The sequence below is a fragment of the Euprymna scolopes genome, chromosome 19 (genome assembly GCF_053919585.1).
Source record: "Euprymna scolopes isolate OS-2025 chromosome 19, ASM5391958v1, whole genome shotgun sequence".
Lineage (NCBI taxonomy): Eukaryota > Metazoa > Mollusca > Cephalopoda > Sepiida > Sepiolidae > Euprymna > Euprymna scolopes.
In genome coordinates, this window is record NC_136500.1 from 134,444,978 (window position 1) to 134,465,929 (window position 20,952).

Genomic DNA, 20,952 nt, shown 5'->3' on the forward strand with positions numbered 1-20,952 from the left:
CAACAAGGAGGCAAGAGATATTTCCATTTCAAGATATGACGCAAGTTTTAAATAAAGCTTTAAATGCATCGATTGAAATTTTTGCAGTGTTAATTCCATCTCCATCTGCCTGGAAAAGTGTTTGCTTATCCACTGCAAAACGGGTAAGTTGAGGAGCGAAACGTTATTTATCATCTGAACATGGCACTGCGCATTTACAATGACTGCATTACCAGCGCCATTTCATTATAAAATTGATCGACAATTACTCTTGCAGACATAGCGCACAATACCATAACATTCTGAGCACGAGGGCACATTTCATGAAGTAAACAAGTGTTTCCCTCCGCTCAATTTTGAAGGTTGGTTTGTTTACATAACCGCTCAGATGAAAATGCACTTTGTCATCCACTCAAAAGTTGGTACGTTGAGGCCGTCTAAAAGTAAGATGTCCCCTCTCTCCTACAATGCTATCCTCTTTTGCTTCTTAAGTAAAAAAATAATAACGAATCTAAATTCCATTTATGTATAATAAATAATAAAGTTGTTAAAATATATGTTATCATAAACTAATTAATTTTGTAAATTCTTCCCGATTCATTAGCGTATATAATTTTACACACACACACACACACACACACACACACATATATATATATATATATATATATATATATATATATATATATATATATAAGCCAAGTACGTCCAAGGATGGAGTACTGTTGCCATATCTGGCAGAAGCTGCTAAAAATAGCCTATCCTGCCTTGACAGAGTACAAAATAGACTTCGTAGCCTAGTGCGAGATGCTTTTTTCTCTTTCCTGCAACTTCTTTCCCACAGAATGGATGTTGCGAGCCTGTCGTTGTTTTATCGTCATTTCCATGGCAATGCTCGTCTCTGCCCCCCCGCCAATCTTTCATGAGTAACACCCGTCTAGCTGAAACCGTTGTCAGTAATTTTCCCTATTATTTAGCTGTGCCTAAATCAAAACGTAGATTCCATAAACAAAGTTTATTTCTCAGAAGTGTACGCCGGTGGAACTATCTTCCGTTTGCCTGTTTCCCACCTCACTACAACTTGGATGTCTTCAAGTCCAACAGAAACAAATCCCTGATAACCCGTCCCCCTTAAGTAATATATATATATATATATATATATATATATATATATATATATATATATATATATAATTAACAATTTTTATATATAATATGTTAAGAATATATATATATATATATATATATATATATATATATATATATATATATATATATATATGGCGAAATAAAAATACACAGATCTTTCTGCATTTGATCTTCTTGGCGATCGACCAGGTTATTGCATGAAATTGATGTTATTGCTTCTTTTTAGAAACAATCGTTTAAGCTCGGTTGATAACGAATCAGAATCTTTTAAATACCGCTACCATTTCTATCAGACAATTGCTCCATGTTTGTTCGGCAAAGGTTAACTCTACCTGTCATTCATCCCTTTTGTTTTCGCGGAAATTTGTTATAAATGAATATATGTAGATATGTAATTTTTGTTTCAATTTCCCATCTAATAAACAATATAATTATTTCAATACATGTCTAAACGTTGACACATAAAAGTAGTTTTATTTTATTAATACACATATATGGTTATGTATGTGTTGTACGTAAGTATGCTGGATTCTTTTAAGCGCACGAACACTTCTGGTTGCAGTGAGTATAAATCTATTTATAATGTCACCATTACTTTGATCAGATATTCTGTCAACAAATCTGCTTATGTGAAAATGTTTTCCTTTATGGATTGATATAATGTCGTAGAATGTCATCGGATTATCGAACAATACCATTGCATGATATAATTTATAAAATATAAGGTGCAAGCCAATGGCAAGATGACATGCACAACTAGGCAAGGGAAACTTTAGCATTTTTACTTTTCTTTTAGAAAGTAATACTGTGATATGCGATGAATTCCTATTTCACCGAACCTCTTTTGAATTTTATCAGAATCGATTAGAATGTTTTCTCGCCATCTTACCTTTTCAAAATATACACAGCACAATGCATTAATAATTGGCAATATATTGGTAAATATAATTTAATTTAAATGCCAAAGTACGTCACAGAAGTGAGAGTTTTACAGGTTTTATTCCGTGTTTTATTACGTGTTTTATTCCGTATTTTATTCCGTGTTTTGATTTCACCGTTATTGAAGGATTCACTCACGTAAACATGCCGAATGCTAACCACGCAAAGTCGTGTCAATTTCTAAATAAATATCGCTGGTTGTGTATCACCAATATTATTATCGTGCATATCGTTTATTGTGAATACAAACTGCATACTTTCATGCCAAACTAGTTATAAGCAGTTATTCCTGGTCAAATTTTAACCAATGAAATTAGCTTTATATCTATACCTAGCTGGTAGCCCGGCGTTGCCCGGTCGTACAATACGTTTAAACACAGTATTTTAGTCCAAGCAGATTGCGTATTTATTACTATAAAATAAATCCTCTGTTTAATATTATATATTATGAGGAAAAATTTTCCCGGTGAAATGAGTTACAAAAGAATATAAAAATAAAAATGATAATATCGTTCATTAAATTCCATCTGTAGTTGTTTATAATATTACGTCACCTGATATTTGTGCTTGACGATCTTAAAAATTGAAAGTCGTCTCTTTTAGATAAAGAAGAATTTTCATAGGGGAATAGTTGATGTTACACCGGCCAATATTATAGCGGTGTAACTTAAAATATTCCTATTTTTTATTGTCTATAAGAGTATAAAAACTATGTTTAAGATCTGTTTTTTCTCGGATGTATTTCCGTGCAAAACATATCCAAGAACACTGCCAGAAATATAAATTTTCTTTGTGTGAAATTTGCAAAAGAAAGACTCAGTTGTTTCGGAACATGTAAAGAAGAAACTCTCACACACAAGAAGTGACTATTATATAATAGTAACAAAGAGATAGAGAGTACATTTTCGTATTATTCTTTCTATGTTATTGCTAATATGTATAACCTTACACGTAAAAACATAAACAGTAATCTGATTGTTCAAATTCAGGGGTGTTTTACTTGCCACACACAAACAGTTAGGAAATCAAATTTGGTAGTGGATATCAATCTCGTAAAAAAAATGCACTCTGATAAAATTCTCCATATTTCACCATATCATAAAAAGCGAGACTTAGAAATTAGGACAGAAGACACATGTCGTTGCTTTAAATTAAGGGGGTAATGCCTGGAAGAACGGTGTCGTGAAATCTTAAAGTACTACACTTTGCAAATGTTCTGATATATCAATGACTCACGTATTAGATTGCTTGGTAATATTTTCATACAAAAGGTGTCATTAAACTGACAAAGTAGCGGTTGAGGGGCAGAAATCAGAAACTCTCAGTATTAATGCTGGAGTCCTTCAGGAGTCCATCCTGGGCCCAACTATCTTCCTGAGCTACTTTAATGATCTTACAAATCACATCCTAACATCATTCTAAGGCATTTATGCTGACCACACTACAATCTATGGTAGCACTTCAAAGACCGTAAACGACCAAGTTCTCTCTGATTCTCTCTCATCTGTTCTTGAGCATGTGGTACAATGGGGAAATGCGTGGCTAGTTAATTTTAATGCATATAAAACTAATCTTCTATCTCTATGCCCTGATGCCAATCTTGCATCGGTTGAAATGAATGACTCTCGTCTTGGATCGTGGTTTATGTTTTTACAAACTTCTGGACTTGACCTTTATTCCTGGGCTAAAATGAAACATGTATATCAAATCCATTGCAAAGATCGCTGGAAAAATGATGGGATCCTTCTACCGCTCCAGTAGATATCTCTCTCCTTACGCATTTCTCTACCTATATAAAAGCCAGGTACGGCCAACGACGGAGTACTGTTGCCACATCTGGGCAGGAGCTGCTAGGAGCAGCTGGTCCTGCCCTGTAAGAGTTCAGTATAAACTTCGTATATTAGTGAGGCATGTCATTTTCTCTTCTCTGCAACCTGTTTTTCACAGAAGAGACGTAGCTTTATTTTTATTTTCATAGCAAGACCTCAACTTGGCTTCAATCTATGGTCTCCCCTTGGTAAACTTTCACGAAAAACCCTCGTATATCCAAAACCACTAACAATATTTACCCACACTCTTATTCTGTGCCAAAACCTAAATGTAAATTGCATGAACAAAAGTGCATTCTTAGAACTGCATGTCTGTTGAACTCTCTTCCGATTGTCTGCTTTCCAGCAATACAATCTGATTGTGTTCAAGTCCAACGTAAACAGGTTCTTGGTGAACCGATCCCCTAAGTAATCTACTTAATCATAATTAAGTGATCTGAAATATAGACGTTTTAATAAAACGGGCAATGTGAGTTTCAATACTAGAATTTTAATTTCAAAGGCCGGAAAAACACATTTTTATGGTAAATATTTTCGCCAATGAAACTACTAAAATTAACACAGATAAACGATTTAGAGTACTAAGACGGTAGAATTTTGAGAAATGGCTAATGATTAATTCATTAAAATATTAATTAAGAAGGATAATTCTTACCAGAGAGAACGATTTTCGTCAGCGTTTTGAATATATTGAACTCGACAATAATAAACAATCGAGGTATTTGGAATTACATGGTGTTAAACATCATTATAGAACGGATACTAACTTTTGCTCTTCAGTTCAATATATTTGGAAAAATCATTTGGGGAAAAAAAAACAAGTATGTCTCACTAAGAATGTAGGAAACTTTTTTAGCAAAAGGGGACACCATTCCCAATTAAACTGGATTTTTTGTTTGTTTGTTGGTTCCTTTATTACGTGACTTAGACATTAATTAGGATGATAATATTCAAAGCAATTAAAAATAAAGTCATTACTCTTAACTAAAAGAACCTGACAGAAAATACCCGATAGTTAAAAACATCATCACATAAGAAAACAATACAATGTAATTCAATAGAATGATAAGTACAATATTCGATATTTCTGGAGACAAATATAAAATAACTGCTTACAATATATTATTACAAGAAATATAATTATAGGGAGGCACCGCTTTTTATAGAGATTTTAACTTAATCACAATGACTTGATAATCAGTTAGTACTAATTACCTCAGTATTTTTTAACAAGCTGAAAATTAGACTTAATAGAAACATGTTAATTTTATATTATTTTAATTGGAATACATTAGTGATGTGAGAATAATTTATTAATTTATTTTTTAATGCGGACTATTATTCTTATCTTTTAAGTTGTTGTTTCACGACGTTTCGGACAACTATTCCTCTGGCCTTCGAAACCATCGCCAAAAGAGAAAATATGATGTGAAAAAAAATGAAATCTGCTTCATTCGAAATCTTAAGCCTGATATAATAATTATTTAAAAAAAAACATTTTCACCTGGTGAAAAAGATTAGACCACTGATAATTTATCTAACAAAAGGCAATTATAAATTACTAAAAAGGGTATCAGTATTTAGTATAGCCTCCATTATTACGAATTACTTCAAATATTCTCTTCGGCATGCTTGCGACTAAGTTTTTTATCAGTTGCAAAGGAATTTTATCCTATGTACTGAGAACTTAATAAGAAAGTTCTTTTATCGATTCATACTGTGTTCCATCCTTGAACATTTCTTTTGCCATCCATCCTTAGAGATTTTCAATGGGATTGTGGTCCGAAGAACATGCTGGATCTAAGAATTCTATATTATTTGAAGACAAATATTTTGGTGCTTACGGGAAGTGTGTATCGCAACGTTGTCTGTCTGGAAAATGCAATTTCTTCCACACAGACGTGGACCTTCAGTCTTGATAGAAACATTTTCAAGCATTGAAATGTACTTCAATGATGGTTGCCGGCCTTTCACTACTTGCAACGTTAGGATCCCAGTTGAGGAGAAAGATCCCCAGATCATTAAAGACCCTTCACTACTATGCCGAGTTGAAAAAGTCTCTTTGGGCAAATTTTTATCATGCCAATAGTGTTGAAATCCATCTGAACCGTCTACGTAGATTAAACTTTTTCTCACAGGAGAAAATTACATTTTCCCACTTCTCTTCATCCCAAGTATGGTATTTGGCGGCATATTTAAGTCGGTTAGTTTTGTGCTGTTCAAGAAGACGTGGTTTCTGCAGTCGCTTTAAATGATGGAACCCCTTCATTTTCAGATGCCTTCTGATGGTTTTACGACTACAGTTGATACTGGAGTTTCTTTTAAATTTTTCTGATACGGCGAATTTTTTTTTTTTGGTCGACCTGGCCCCTTTTTGTGCCAATATTGATCTGGACGTCTTAAAAAATTTGTGATGACCGTTTTGCTTCGATTCATTTCGTTTACAATTGATGTATGGGAGAGTTCACCCCGATTAAGCTCAAACTCTGATAATGGTTTCCCTTTTGCCATTTATAATTTAGTAAGATTTTTTTATCAACGAACAAGTTGCTTTAAGTAACATAGAAAGCTTTTCGTATTCATTTTTTTTTTCAAAACTAGCCGATTTTATTAAAGTGGTGTTATAATTTTTACCAGGTGAAAATGTTTTTTTTTTGTTTAAATAATTATTAGATCAGGATTAAGGTTTTGAATGAAGCAGATTTCATTTTTTCCCCTCATATTTTCCCTTTTGGCAATTGTTATATATATATATATATATATATATATATATATATATATATATATATAGAGAGAGAGAGAGAGAGAGAGAGAGAGAGAGAAAGAGAGAGAGAGAGTCATTCACATAAAGTATAGTTTCCCTGTATTATGCATATATATATATATATATATATATACATATACGTATATTTTCTATTTGTTTTTATATACGCAGTAATATTTGGGTACACAGTTATGTGCATGTTTCGGTCAGCTACTTCTACGTTTGTAGAAACCTCTTCAGGCGATATAGCTTATAGGACAGTAAATGCAAACGTTGCTTTGTTATGAGCTGTATCTGCTGAAGAGGTCTCTAGTTCTAAAAACTAGCTGATCGGAACATGCGTATGACTGTGTAGCAACATATGTAAAAAAAAATAAAATAGATACTTTGCTCTATTTTTTAATTTTGTAATAACCTCGTTTCACTTCATTGATCACTTTACATCGGATAAATATCAACTTCGTTTTGCATATATAATATATATATATATATATATATATATATATATATATATACATATAAGCTAAATCAATGAAAACAATGGGATGTAGTGTTTACCTGATATACGCAATGGTAAACTTCAAACTAATATATATAGCAGTAATTATATATAGAAAATGTAATCCAAACCGAATTAAAAAAAACTCAATACGCAATAGAAAGTAGAGCTTAGTATAAGAGAATGACAATTAAAACTGTAAGTTGAAGTTTACAAGCAAAATATATTGTCCGACTAAATACTCCAAAAAAACAATTTACAAGGTCTTTATTCTGCGGCGTTTTAAAAATGCCATTCTTATTATTATTCTCATCAGAGGACATAAAGAAGTCAGAAATTATATTTGTAGCAATGTTAGAATTTGCTAGTTAAGCTATTAAGTGAAACCGCAAATTTATTGTAGTTATAAATTGCATATATATATATATATATATATATATATATGTATATATATATATATATATATAATTATATAAAATAGATATGTGTGTATGTTAATTCTGTTTTTAATCATTTTCCAACTTCCTTATAACGATCATCTCTTCCGTCAAAATTGTGTTGATGTACTCGCCATATTTTTAATAAGTTTGAGAACTTTCCACTCGATCTGAATTCACTGGAAATAAATTGTTTGATGATTTTTTTTTTATTTAAGAAAGTGTCCATTTATTGAATTTGATTCGCCGTTCCTTCCTCTATAATTTTACTATGACATCTAATTGAAATATTCTAGTGTCTATGTAAATTTTAAAAAATAACTTCAAATTGAGGAGCAGCAACGAATTCGCTTAAACCGGATAAAATTACCACCCATAAATCAGTTTAAATATCCATGTAAAAACAACAAAGTACCTCTAATCGTAATTGTTGTTGTTCCGGGTTATACAACGTAACATTTAGTCCATATGGTACGACTTTCTCGTAGTGATCCTCATGAGCTCATTAATCTTCACCTTTCTGGTTTATCTAATCGAGAAATCAACTGGAGATTGAAATTCGATGAGAAAACGGAACGAAAGACTGTGCAAACCCACCAAAACCCCTAGATCTGGTCGTACTAGAGTAACTTCTAATAAGGAAGACAATGCTATCAAGATCATCAGCCTAAGAAGAACAGGTTAAAGGAATTTAATTTGCGAGCATATATTGCAAGACGCAAGCCCATGATTTCTGTAAAAAACTAACAGCGCCGTCTGGACTTCGTAAAATGCAGTGAAAATCATGACTTTTCATATTGGTCAAACGTACTTTTTTAGCGACGAAAGCAAGATCAATAGGCCAGGCAGTGATGGTAAGCAGTACGTCCATCGGAGGAAAGGGGTAGCACTTTATCTTTGGTGCTCAGTTTCAACGCTGCAAGGTGGTAGAGGTTCAGTTTTGGCGTTAGGAATTATTAGGACCAGTGTTCCAGGGCTTATAGTTATCTTGCAATGTCGAATTAATTCGACCAAGTACATTAATACGTTGACTGAGCATTTGGTCGGAATTTGGATGATAATCCCATTATCCTACAGGATAAAACTCAGATTCACACAGATGGTAATGTCAAGAGGTTCTTGATATAGCACGATATTCCGTGTTTGGATTGGCCTGCACAATCTCCAGACCTCAATCCTATCGAAATCTTATGGCATTAAATCTAGCAACCTGTACGCAATGATAAATTTCCAAACTTGGAAGACATTTGGAACAAAATTACAGGAAAGTGGGATGCCCTTTCCCCGAGTATGGTGCAGTCTAATTCAACGAATTCCCAAAGATTGCAGACTGTCAATCTGCAGAAGAACTATGCTACTAAATATTAACTAGTTCATTGTGTCCCTCCTGTATTTGTGTTGCATCAATGTCCTAAAGTTACATTTAAATAAAAATTTCCCATTGTGTAGACATTCTCTTTTCCTCTTCAATTTGACCAAGCCCACTCTCCCCAATGGTTTACTTCGATTGGCGCAACTGCCATTGCTCACAGGCAGCATGCATACCGCAGATTTAACCGACATAAGTTCAGTTCAAACAAACAGAAGTATATAGAAGCTAGAAGTAACGTTAAGAAAGAAATAGCGACAGCTAAGAGAGAATTTACTGAAACCACTAAAAAACGTGAAAACTAGAATATTGCGATTAAAATTCAAATATGAACAGGTAAAATTACAGAGCGAATCAAATGAAGTATAGTTTGTTGAAGCAGTTACATTTAATTTAGCTTAAATGTGCAGTTTTTGAAAAAATTAGAAGTGCGGACTTTCTTTTTGTCTCCTGTGTATTTGCAAATTTATTTTATTTATGTAGTTTTTATACTTTTTATAGTTTTAGTTTGGTTACAGCGCTGTATAGAAAAGAAGGAATAACAGTTAATAACAGTTCTTACCATATTCTGCATGCAATTATAGAAATCGCTTTCACCAGTAGTATTAGTAGGATATTCTTTTCATTGTTTTGGCTCTTGAGTATATATCCGACACAGTAACACACAACTAATCAACCGAGAGCAACATCACTTTATATAAAAGCGAATAATATATAAAAGGATACAAACCAGGACTACAGTTCCCGAGGATAATGGTAGAAATCGCTCGAAATTCTAGACCCAAAACCGAAGAGCCAATGCTCAAAACACAAGATATTATAAAAAGGCTGACTGGGAACCATCAGAGATCTTATCAGAGATGCCCCATGGGAAATATTGTTTTTCTCTTCCTGCTGAACGGTGCGCAAATGAGACCACTGGATGGTTCAAAACAGCAATGGAAGCGCATGTTCCCATGCGGAGATTTTATAGCAAGCCCACTCTCCCCAATGGTTTACTTCGATTGGCGCAACTGCCATTGCTCACAGGCAGCATGCATACCGCAGATTTAACCGACATAAGTTCAGTTCAAACAAACAGAAGTATATAGAAGCTAGAAGTAACGTTAAGAAAGAAATAGCGACAGCTAAGCGAGAATTTACTGAAACCACTAAAAAACGCATCGAAGCACTAAAAAATAGGAAATCGTGACTTCTGGAAAGTCTACAACAGTGTAGTAAATAATGGGCAATCAACAATTCCTCCGCTAACCAACAATCACGAGGTTGTTTGTTCAGCAACCGACAAAGCTAATATGCTTGCCAGCCGGTTTGCCTCGAACTCTACACTGGACCCTTCCAACCACCCCCTGCCTGACTTTCCTTTGCGGACAGACGCCACGCTATACGATCAAGTTCAAGTGCAAAGTGAACCGACATATTGCTGCACAAATCCCAACATAGTGCCCCAGTAGTTGCTGTCCCTGATAGTAGCCCCCTACACCAAAGTGGCAATGCGCCTTGTTTGGGGTGAAAATGTAATAAAAAGGAGGCAAAACAATTCTAGCCCTAACTATTATTTGCATTACATTTAATTAACCTTCAATACGAGGTGCATTAAATAAGTTTCTAGACTTTGTGTAAAGGCGTTTAAAATGGCTGTAGACTCTTGAGTATTTTATTGCACTTTATCTTATGAGATTTCTGGTTCAAATGAACAGTTACAGCAGGAATTGGAATACATCTTACTAAAAACTATTTTCACAACTGATGAATTTCCAAAATAAGATTCTAGGCGTGAGGAAACTTAAGAAGAAAAATTACAATAAAATTATGTTTTAAATTTTGAAAACTACCACAGCAGCGTATGGGATGAGTCAGACTCTTTTTTAACCTTACTTGCATAAATTGAGCATCAGTCTTGTAGTAGCATATTAGATTCACTGGAGGCAGGGAGTATGCGAGGGATGATTAGAGGTTTAGGAGGAGTTACCAATTCAGAACACCAGAGTTGATTTGTGAAATATGAATTTAATTCATCACCTTTCGTGTGCCTATAGAGACAAAAAGTGCGCCGTTTGATGTGCCCATACGAAAAAATCTGGAAACTTATTTAAGGGCATCGTAAAATAAAATGTTCAAATACTAAACATGCTAAATCACATTTCTTGAAATTGAGAAACATATACAATATATCAAATCCAGACTTCTACTAAACGTTTATTTTATTAGCAAACCAAAAATATACTTATATTAAATAGCGCAAAGCATTGTAAAATTTAGCAGTGTTTGCAGATATAACTCTGGAATTTGGTAAATTATGTTTGTTGGGTGTTGTGTTTGATTTTATTTCATGTATAAATATTCAAGAAAGAAGAATGTGATACAAACCATTTGACCGCGTGTAGTACTTGTTCTTGTTTCGTTTATTACTTTTTGTATTCTCGTCTGCCGATAGAACGAGTAAGTGGCTCTTTTTCCAGATGATGTAGATGATGGTTGTGTAACAGATGATGATGATGATTGCCGGGATAATAAATAACAACACAGCCAATAACGTAACGTAGAGCTATTAAATAAAAAGAAAAAGAAACTTTGTAATGCATGTGTATTTTACTGAGCTTCATTGAGCTGATTAGTCTTCGACATGCATGTTGCTAGTAAAATGTTTTAAAGATTTATGGACGATAAATCAGATTTACATAATATATAAACACACAAATTTCAAAACAAAACGTTAGGGTGTTGCATAGTTTGGACGGCTCAATGTAAACACCGAACCGTGAATGAAGTGCTGTCACGGTAAGGAAAAGAAATTCTATCAATCGGGGAGAGCACGTTCAAAAAAACGATCATGTTAAATACGTGGATGACATTCTACAACACGTTTGAGAAAACGATCACGTGAAAGATGTCACAGCCGTAACGAGCAGTAACGTTTAACGGGCGAATGAGGTAACACATATCGTTTTACAACAATAAATATGAGCTGAAATTCTTTCTATTCTTTGTTTACTGTGCAACTGATTCTACAACGTGTAGATTGCCAGACAACGTTCGACCAGGAAGGATTCATGAAAAGAGACGAAGTCATTTTTATGATTTAGGCGTAAATTGCCCCACCGTATTAAAATATAATCAACATCACCTTGGTTTCAGAAAACATAGTGTAAAAGTGCAGGTTACAGAAATAAAGTCATGCACTAGTAAAGTTTATGAATTTGTTTGGATGGTTGTTAGAAGTTGATTTTATTTGAGCGATTTGTCTCATTTTGTAACCGACAGATATCATAATTTAATAATATTCAACCTGTAGGTTCAAAATTCTTGGCTTCAAATTTTCAGGTACATTGTAGACATTACAAATTTGCTTCATATCCGGATATCCCTATCTAAGGACATAGCAAATCGTTAACACCTGAGAGTACATTTTACGTCTAGTAAGTAACGATTTGCCCATGCATGTAATACTCGCCACATATGAACAGGTGTTTTTTTGTGTTCAGCTATATTCGACTATATATAGAGTTGACAACATGACGCAGCGATGTGATGCATTAACATTTCTGAATGTTAATAAGTTATGCAATAAAAAACAGGTAACGAATACCCAAGTATTGCATCCCAATGGAAAGAAACTATTAGCAGTTATAAAAGTTTTGCTGCTTTTCTGTTTGCTTTGAAGTATGTTGTTTGTTGGAAGAAATGAGTCTACCAAGGCGCATTCTATAATATTAAATATGAGGCAGGCACAGAAGTAGGGCACTGTGAGGATTAAACAGAAACTAATGAAACACAAAAACATGGCATCGTATATCATTTTTAAATAATTTTCGGATTGGATATTTGCCAAGAAGTCAATAGAACATATAAAATCAACATAATTTCTTAAAGGCTATCAATATTTAAAAATCTATTTCTATCCGAAGAATGTAACATGATAAAACACTATCCAAAAATCTATTTTTATCCGAAGAATCTAACACGATATAACACTATTTAAAATTCTGTTTCTATCAGAAGAATGTAACATGATATAACACTATTAAAAATATATATTTCTAAGCGAAGAATGTTATATGAGAAAACAATATTTAAACATCTATTTCAATCAGAATAAGGTTACATGGTATAACACTATCATAAGAATCAATTTCTATGTGAAGAATGTAAAATTGTATAACACTATTTAAAGAATCTATATCTATCCGAAAGAATGTAATATAATATAAAACTATTGAAAAATCTATGTCTGTCCGAGGAATGTAACATAATATAACACTATTTTAAGAATCTTTTTCTATCTGACGAATGTAACTTGAAAAAACACTATTTAAAGAATCTATTTTCATCCGAAGAATGTAACATGGTATAACACTATTTAGAAATCTATTTCTATCTGAAGAATGTATCATAATATTACACCTTTTTTAAACCATGGTATAACACTATTTAAAAATGCATTTTTCTCCGAAGAATGTAACATGATAAAACACTATTAAAAGAATCAATTTCTATCTGAAGAATATAACATGTTAAAACACTATAAAAAGAATGTTTTTTTATCCGAAGAATGTAAAATTATATACCAATATTTAAAACCCTATTTCTATGACACTATTTAAAGAGGCTATTTCTATCCAAATAATGTTACACGATAAAACAAAATATAATCAATGTATTACTATCCGAAGAATTTAACACTACTTAAAATCATTTTTTATACGACTGATGTAACATGATATAATGCAATTTAAAGAATCTATTTCTATTTGAACCATGTACCATAATAAAACACTATTTAAAAATCTATTTTGTCCGAAGAATGTAACATTGTATAACACTATTTTTAGGATCTATTTCAATCCGAGCAATGTAACATATAAAACAGTATTTAAAGAATCTGCTTTAATCCGAAGAATCTAACATGATAAAACACTATTTTAAAATCATTTTCTATCCGAAGAATGTAACACGGTATTTAATTGTTTTAAGAACCTATTTCTTTCCCAGAATGTAACATGAAAAAACACTATTTAAAAAATCTATTTCTTTCCGAAGAATGCAACATGGTATAAAACTATTTAAATAATCCATTTCAATACGTCGAATGTAACATATTAAAACATTATTTAAAGAATACAATTGTATCCGAAAAATGTAACATGTTAAAACACTATTTAAAGAACATATTTCTATCCGAAGAATAGAACATGATATAACATTATTAAACATTTCTTTCTTTCCGAAGAATGTAACATAGTATAGCAATATATAAAGAATCTATTTTCATCCGAAGAATGTAACAGGCCTTTTCACTATTTAAGGACTCTATTTTTATCCGGAGTATGTAGCATAATATAACACTATTTAAAAATGTATTTCCCTCTGAAGAATGTAACATGGTATAACACTATTATAAAATGTATATTTCTCCGAAGAATGTAACATGATTAGACACTAAAATCTATTTCTACCAGAAGAATGTAACATAGTATTTCTCTGTTTAAATAATCTATTTCTATTCGAAGACTGTAACATGATAAAACTCTATTAAGAATCAGTTTCAATCCGAAGAATGTAACATGATAAACCACTATTTAAGAATCTATTTCTATCTTAAGACTGTAACATGATAAAACTCTATTTAAGAATCTGTTTCAATCCGAAGAATGTAACATGATAAAACTCTCTTTAAGAATCTGTTTCAATCCGAAAAATGTAACATGATAAAACTCTCTTAAAGAATCTGTTTCAATCCGAAGAATGTAACATGATAAACTCTATTTAAGAATTTGTTTCAATCCGAAGAATGCAACATGATAAAACTCTATTTAAGAATATGTTTCAATCCGAAGAATGTACCATGATAAAACTCTATTAAAGAATTGGTTTCAATCCGAAGAATGTAACATGATAAAACTTTATTTAAGAATGTGTTTCAATCCGAAGAAGGTAATATGATAAAACTCTATTTAAGAATTTGTTTCAATCCGAAGAATTTAACATGATAAAACTCTATTTAAAAATTGGTTTCAATCCGAAGAATGTAACATGATAAAACTATTTAAGAATATGTTTCAATCCGAAGAATGTAACTTTATAAAACTCTATTTAAGAATGTGTTTCAATCCGAAGAATGTAACATGATAAAACTCTATTTAAGAATTTGTTTCAATCCGAAGAATGTAACATGATAAAACTCTATTTAAGAATGTGTTTCAATCCGAAGAACGTAACATGATAAAACTCTATTTAAGAATGTGTTTCAATCCGAAGAATGTAACATGATAAAACACTAAAGAATATATTTCTATCGGAAGAATGTAACATGATATAACACTAACTACATATGCGTTAAGTGCAAGAAATACCTGTATACACACTTGTTGAACACAGTAGGTTCTGTTACAGACATATACATTAATTATTTAATTGTGTGGAACTCATCTAAAAGCGAGCTGAAGCAGCATTCTTACGGAAACCTGTATTAAACATGTTTTGATAGCAAACGAGATTAGTAACGGTTTCCCACTGATTATTTGCTTACGTGTATAGAGTATTTAAATTAGTGACACGTTAAAGGACGTGTACTTGGTGTTATAGAGGCTTTGTTAAACTGGTCTATCATCAGATGTAGACATATTGAAAATTATAATTTTTCAGTGATGATAGTGTATTTATATCTTATTTTACAAACTAAAGCAGAAATTATAATACCCAGTTTTATATTAAATGTGAGTCCATCAATTTTTGTTTCCCAAATAGTTTCTTTACAATGATTTGCATAACACAAAATGTCTGAAACATTTACATTTCAGAAGAGATATTAGATTCCTGATTAAATATTTGTACCCAGAAGTAACTCTTCAGACATATTAAGCGTAACTTACACTTGATAAAAGTGTTTCGATAAAAAAGAGTTCATTTAATCCTTTGTCAAACTCATTGCAAATAAAAAGAAAATATTATTTGTTCGGTATATTGCCCGTTAGCATCATAGTTTTGACTAATATTTTTTTATTTTATTTCTAAACAAGTACACATACATCAACGGTCAAATGATGGGATGTTTTAAACGTGTGTTTAACCAAACTATACATTTAACAATAAAGAATTTAGGGTATAAGACTTCTTCCTTTTTGTACAGATCAATAAGTCTCCTATGTGTCATGACTAAGTTGCTGGAAGCCATATTAAATAGAGAAGTAGTCAACGATCTCCGCGGATATAACCTTCCTAGTGACATGCAATATGGTTTCGGTTCTGCCAGATCTACAGCAGATGTGCTAAAAGTTATATCTCATAGGATTAGTGAATCTCTGGATGGAGGCTTTCTTTTTAGTGCTCTTGGCATATCAAAGGCCTTCGATAAGGTATGGCATAAACACCTATTTCACAAGATTTCCAACTACGGTATAACTGGAAATGTTTTCTCAATCAATAAATTATTTCTCTCTGATAGGCTCATAAGTGTATTGGTTGATTGACACAGTATTGATGCTGAAATCCCACAGGGGTCTATCCTGGCCCCAACTCTCTTCCTAGTCTACATCAATGATCTCCCAAAACACATACTTAAATAATTCGTTGATATCTATGCTGATGACACGACAATCTATGGAAACACATCAAAGGCCGTAAATGACAATTTCTCTCTGATTCTCTCTCCTCTTATCTAGATCGCGTGGCACAGTGGGAGAAGAGGTGGATAGTTACTTTTAATGCATCTAAAACAAAGCTCCTATATTTACATAATCAACACTCTGATCCCTATCTGGCATCAATTGAAATGAAATGCTCTCGTCCAGGGGAAGCTGCATGTTTTGATAAGCTTCTGGGTGTGAACTATACTCCGGATCTGAAATGGAACACGTGCATCGAGTCAGTTGCCAATGTTGCTAGGTAGGATCCTTCTACCGCTACAGAAGATATATCACTGCTGATTCAATGTTCTGTTTATATAAAAGCCAAGTACGCCCAAGGATGGAGTAATGCTGCCATGTCTGGGCAGGAGCTGCTAAAAACAGCCTATCCTACCTATTCAGAGTACAAAATAGAATTTGTGGCTTAGTGGGAGATGCCATTTTCTCTTCCTTGCAACCTCTCTCCCACAGGAGAGATGTTGCGAGCGTGTCTTTGTTTTATCGTAACTTCCATTGCGAGTGCTCGTCTCTGCTATAATCTCTGGCCTCCCACTCGCCACTTCTTCACGATAAACACCCGTCTAGCTGAAACTACTTTCAAAATTTTCCCAACTCTTAGCTGTGCCCGCCTGTGAAACTCTGTTCCGTTTGCATGTTCCCCCTTACAACAACCTGGATGTTTTCAAGTCCAACGTTGCTGATGAACCGCCCCCTTAAGAAAAACATTTTATCAATTCTTCATTACTAGAGATTACTACGATTCTATCCCATTTACAATCCTTATCTCTGAGTGGCTTCCGGACCTTGATAAGATGTGAATACCTTGTAAAAAGATGGGGTCTAAAAAGTAAACTGATATATTTATTATAGACAGAGGAAGACGTTCACAAAGATACTTGAACACCTGAGAATTTTTACAGTTTTTATCATAAACAAAACAAACTACATTTTTCAAAAGATTTTTCGTGTTAAGTAAGGCAATTAGTTATCTTTTTTTTTTAACTGTTATAAATAATTGAATATCTTTTATGAGTTATATTTTATGGACAAAAATACTTGCAAGCGTTAATAAGGGAAGACATATTATGTTCTTCCTTTGTATAAATTATTAAGGTAAGTATACATTTTTTAAAATGTCTGCAGAGTAAAGTGATTATAAAATATATAAAAATAAATACCCCTCGTTATTTAATAACTGCACATTTTAAAACGAACTGTCAATCCAATTGTCGATATTTATGTAAAGCTCTTGGTAGTATAAAAAAACTAAAAAGAAAAGAAAACAAAAAGAAATAAACGCCTAATAGTTTTTGATATTAGCGCCAATACAAAATACGAACTTTCAGTGACATTAGTATAACGGATCCTGCTCCTACATGCTAGGAGTGTGCAACCACCTCCGGAAGAAAAACAGAGATGCCATCCAAGAAACACATAAACCGACATGCGCACACTTATATATATATATATATATATATATATATATATATATATATATATATATATATATATATATATATATATATATATATATATTATATTATTTTTAAAAACAGTAATCTACGGACACGCGTGTTTTGAAGCCCTACTCCTCTTCAGCGTAGCTTGACTGTTCGTAGTATTCGAACCTTGAACCAAACAAATGAACGATAAAAACGAAGCAGTAAATTGTCTGTGGCAACATAGCGCAGTGGATTAGGGCGCTGGACTGAAATACATAAGGTCCAACGTTCGCCTCCTACCAACAATCAAGCTACGCTGAAGAGGAGTAGGGCTCGAAAACACGCGTGTCCGTAGATTACTGTTTTTAAAAATAATACATAAATAAATAATACGTCCAAATAAACTTGGGCGACTTTCTAAGAAAAATACCGGTTCTCTGAGGCGGAGACATAAACATTACTATTGTTTCAGAAATCCAAACAAAGCGATATATATATATATATATATATATATATATATATATATATATATATATATATATATATATTATTTGGGGTAAACAGTCACATATTGTCACCACAAATAGCCATCTGTTTCAGTCAAACAGACTTCGTCAGGCGAACTGGAATCTCTCGACGCAAATACGAAGTCCTTTTGACTAAAACAGATGACTATTTGTAGCGACCATATATAAGTGTTTACCCCAAATAAAAAAATATTTTGCTCTTTTTATTGAGCACTATTTAATAACCTCGTTGTATTCATTAGTTCTGACTTTTCAACACCTCACACCTGAATATATATATATATATATATATATATATATATATATATATATATATATATATGGGGGGGTGCATATGGTACTGGGCAGGTCCCAGTATGTAGGGAAAAAATTTAATAAGGTTTGAAAATATATTTATTAAAGGAAAATTCTAGAACCGAACCTAGTAATCAGAAATCGAAAATGATAGCCATCCGAGCAATGTATTTAGTTCGAAGGATTCGAAATCAGTCAGAGAGTTAAGAGACACGGCTTGGAATCACAGCTAAGAGAATTGGGACAGAGGAGAGTTGAATTAGCTGGATCACTTTTGGAAACGAATCAGAAAAGGAAAACAAGACAATGTAGAAATCTAAAGGCATCGAATAACTGATCACATTCATCGTCAGCTGGAAGGTAAAACATGTAATTTGTAAACATATTAAATACAAAAAGTAACATCGTTTTCCTTGTTTCCAAAAAACCCCATTACCTTTAAATCACTATATATATATATATATATTGCCAGACGAGTGCCACTCCCTCAGTCACTGAGAGTCTATGATACCGAAGATGACTATTTATATATATATATATATATATATATATATATATACATATACATATACATATACACACACAAACATATATACGTATATACGTACTGTTAAGTTTTGAGACATTGTGTTGAACAAAGGTGGCCGCGTAGTTCAGATCAGTAACCAAAAAATCAAATGCGGTCCGTCGCGTAGTTAACCTCTTAAGTTCTGAGATATTATGTTGAACAAAGATGGCGTGTAGTTCAGATCAGTAACCAAGATGGAGGCGTAGTTCAGATCAGTAAGCACTATGGCGGCGAAGAATTAAATGCGGTCCGTGACGTAGCAAATGGTGAACTGATTGAATAAAAAATTCGACGATTTTTATAATAATTTTGCGTCGTTTTGATTGATTGTTTAGCACAGCCGTTTGTTATAAAAATGATTGGCAAATCCATTCGTCTCATATCCCCATTAGAAGTCAAACCCTTTTTACTCCTACAAACAGCCATAAACATATATACACATATACATATATACATACATATACACATAGATATACATGCATCTACGTACACATTTACATATATAAAGATACATACACATATACATAAACATATATATATATACATATATATATATATATATATACATATATATATATATATGCATAATGATGTCAAATCAATTATTACATACTTCCAGCATTTCAAGCCTCCACGCGTCACAACTTTTCCATCGTCACAGGGGTATTTATAGACAAGTGCCTGAGGGAGTATCTATACAAAGATGATGTTACAAAGTTTTAACTTTGTACGACAGCTAAATCTCTCTCAGTTCAAAATGTTGATACCCAGCAACAAGTAAGAGCAAGATTGCCGACAACACGTCAAAGTGCAGACCAGCTTAATGCGGGTACTGGTCTCCCGCTGTATGTTTTTTTTTTAATCAGGGATTTGCTTCTCCTAGAGGGATTGACTTTACCACGGCTTTCAGGAGTCCTCTTCACCCCACAACACATGAAAATAAACAAGTTCACATACACATACAAGCATACGCACAGATGCACGCACACATACACATGCAAGTATATATATTCTATAATATAAAGCTGAATGTATGTGTGTGTCTGATCACGAATAGGCTCTTATATGGTTGACTATTAAAAAAATGATTACATATAATTATAGATGTATCGAGAAACAGGAATGGGTTTGTTTGATCTGGCAGAGCGGCGGTTCATTAAAATTTAGGGGTCTGCCTTCACGCCTGGTCCACAAAGTATGGAAATAAAAAACATAAAAATTAAAACAAAAAACGTTTACAAGTGTTTTTGATATAGATGTACATAAGAATGCTTTCATAAGTATGTTTTAACTTAAATGGGGATGGTATAAAATTGTGGGGTCTGCATTCACGCCTGGCCTCCATAGAATGTAAATAGGTACACACTTTAATAAAGATTTTTCATATCAATCTGCGTAAGTATACTTTGATAATTATGTTTCAGTTTGAAGAAATATGGTATAATAAAAGTGTTGGGTGTTCGATCGCACATGACCGCCATAGAATGGAAATATGTCACAAAGTTTAACAAGGTGTTTTAATATAGATCCA

The 20,952-nt window shown here is 32.9% G+C and overlaps 1 protein-coding gene across 2 annotated transcripts in view; it reads right to left on the reverse strand.

Annotated features, from left to right (window-relative positions):
* Positions 1–20,952, reverse strand: part of LOC145239991 (cardioacceleratory peptide receptor-like) — a 949,161-nt gene that overhangs the window by 79,775 nt on the left and 848,434 nt on the right. For both annotated transcript variants that reach the window (XM_080103573.1, XM_080103574.1), the window contains exon 8: positions 11,336–11,513. In XM_080103573.1, the coding sequence (XP_079959699.1) occupies positions 11,336–11,513 (178 nt within the window). The remainder of the gene's footprint in view (positions 1–11,335; positions 11,514–20,952) is intronic.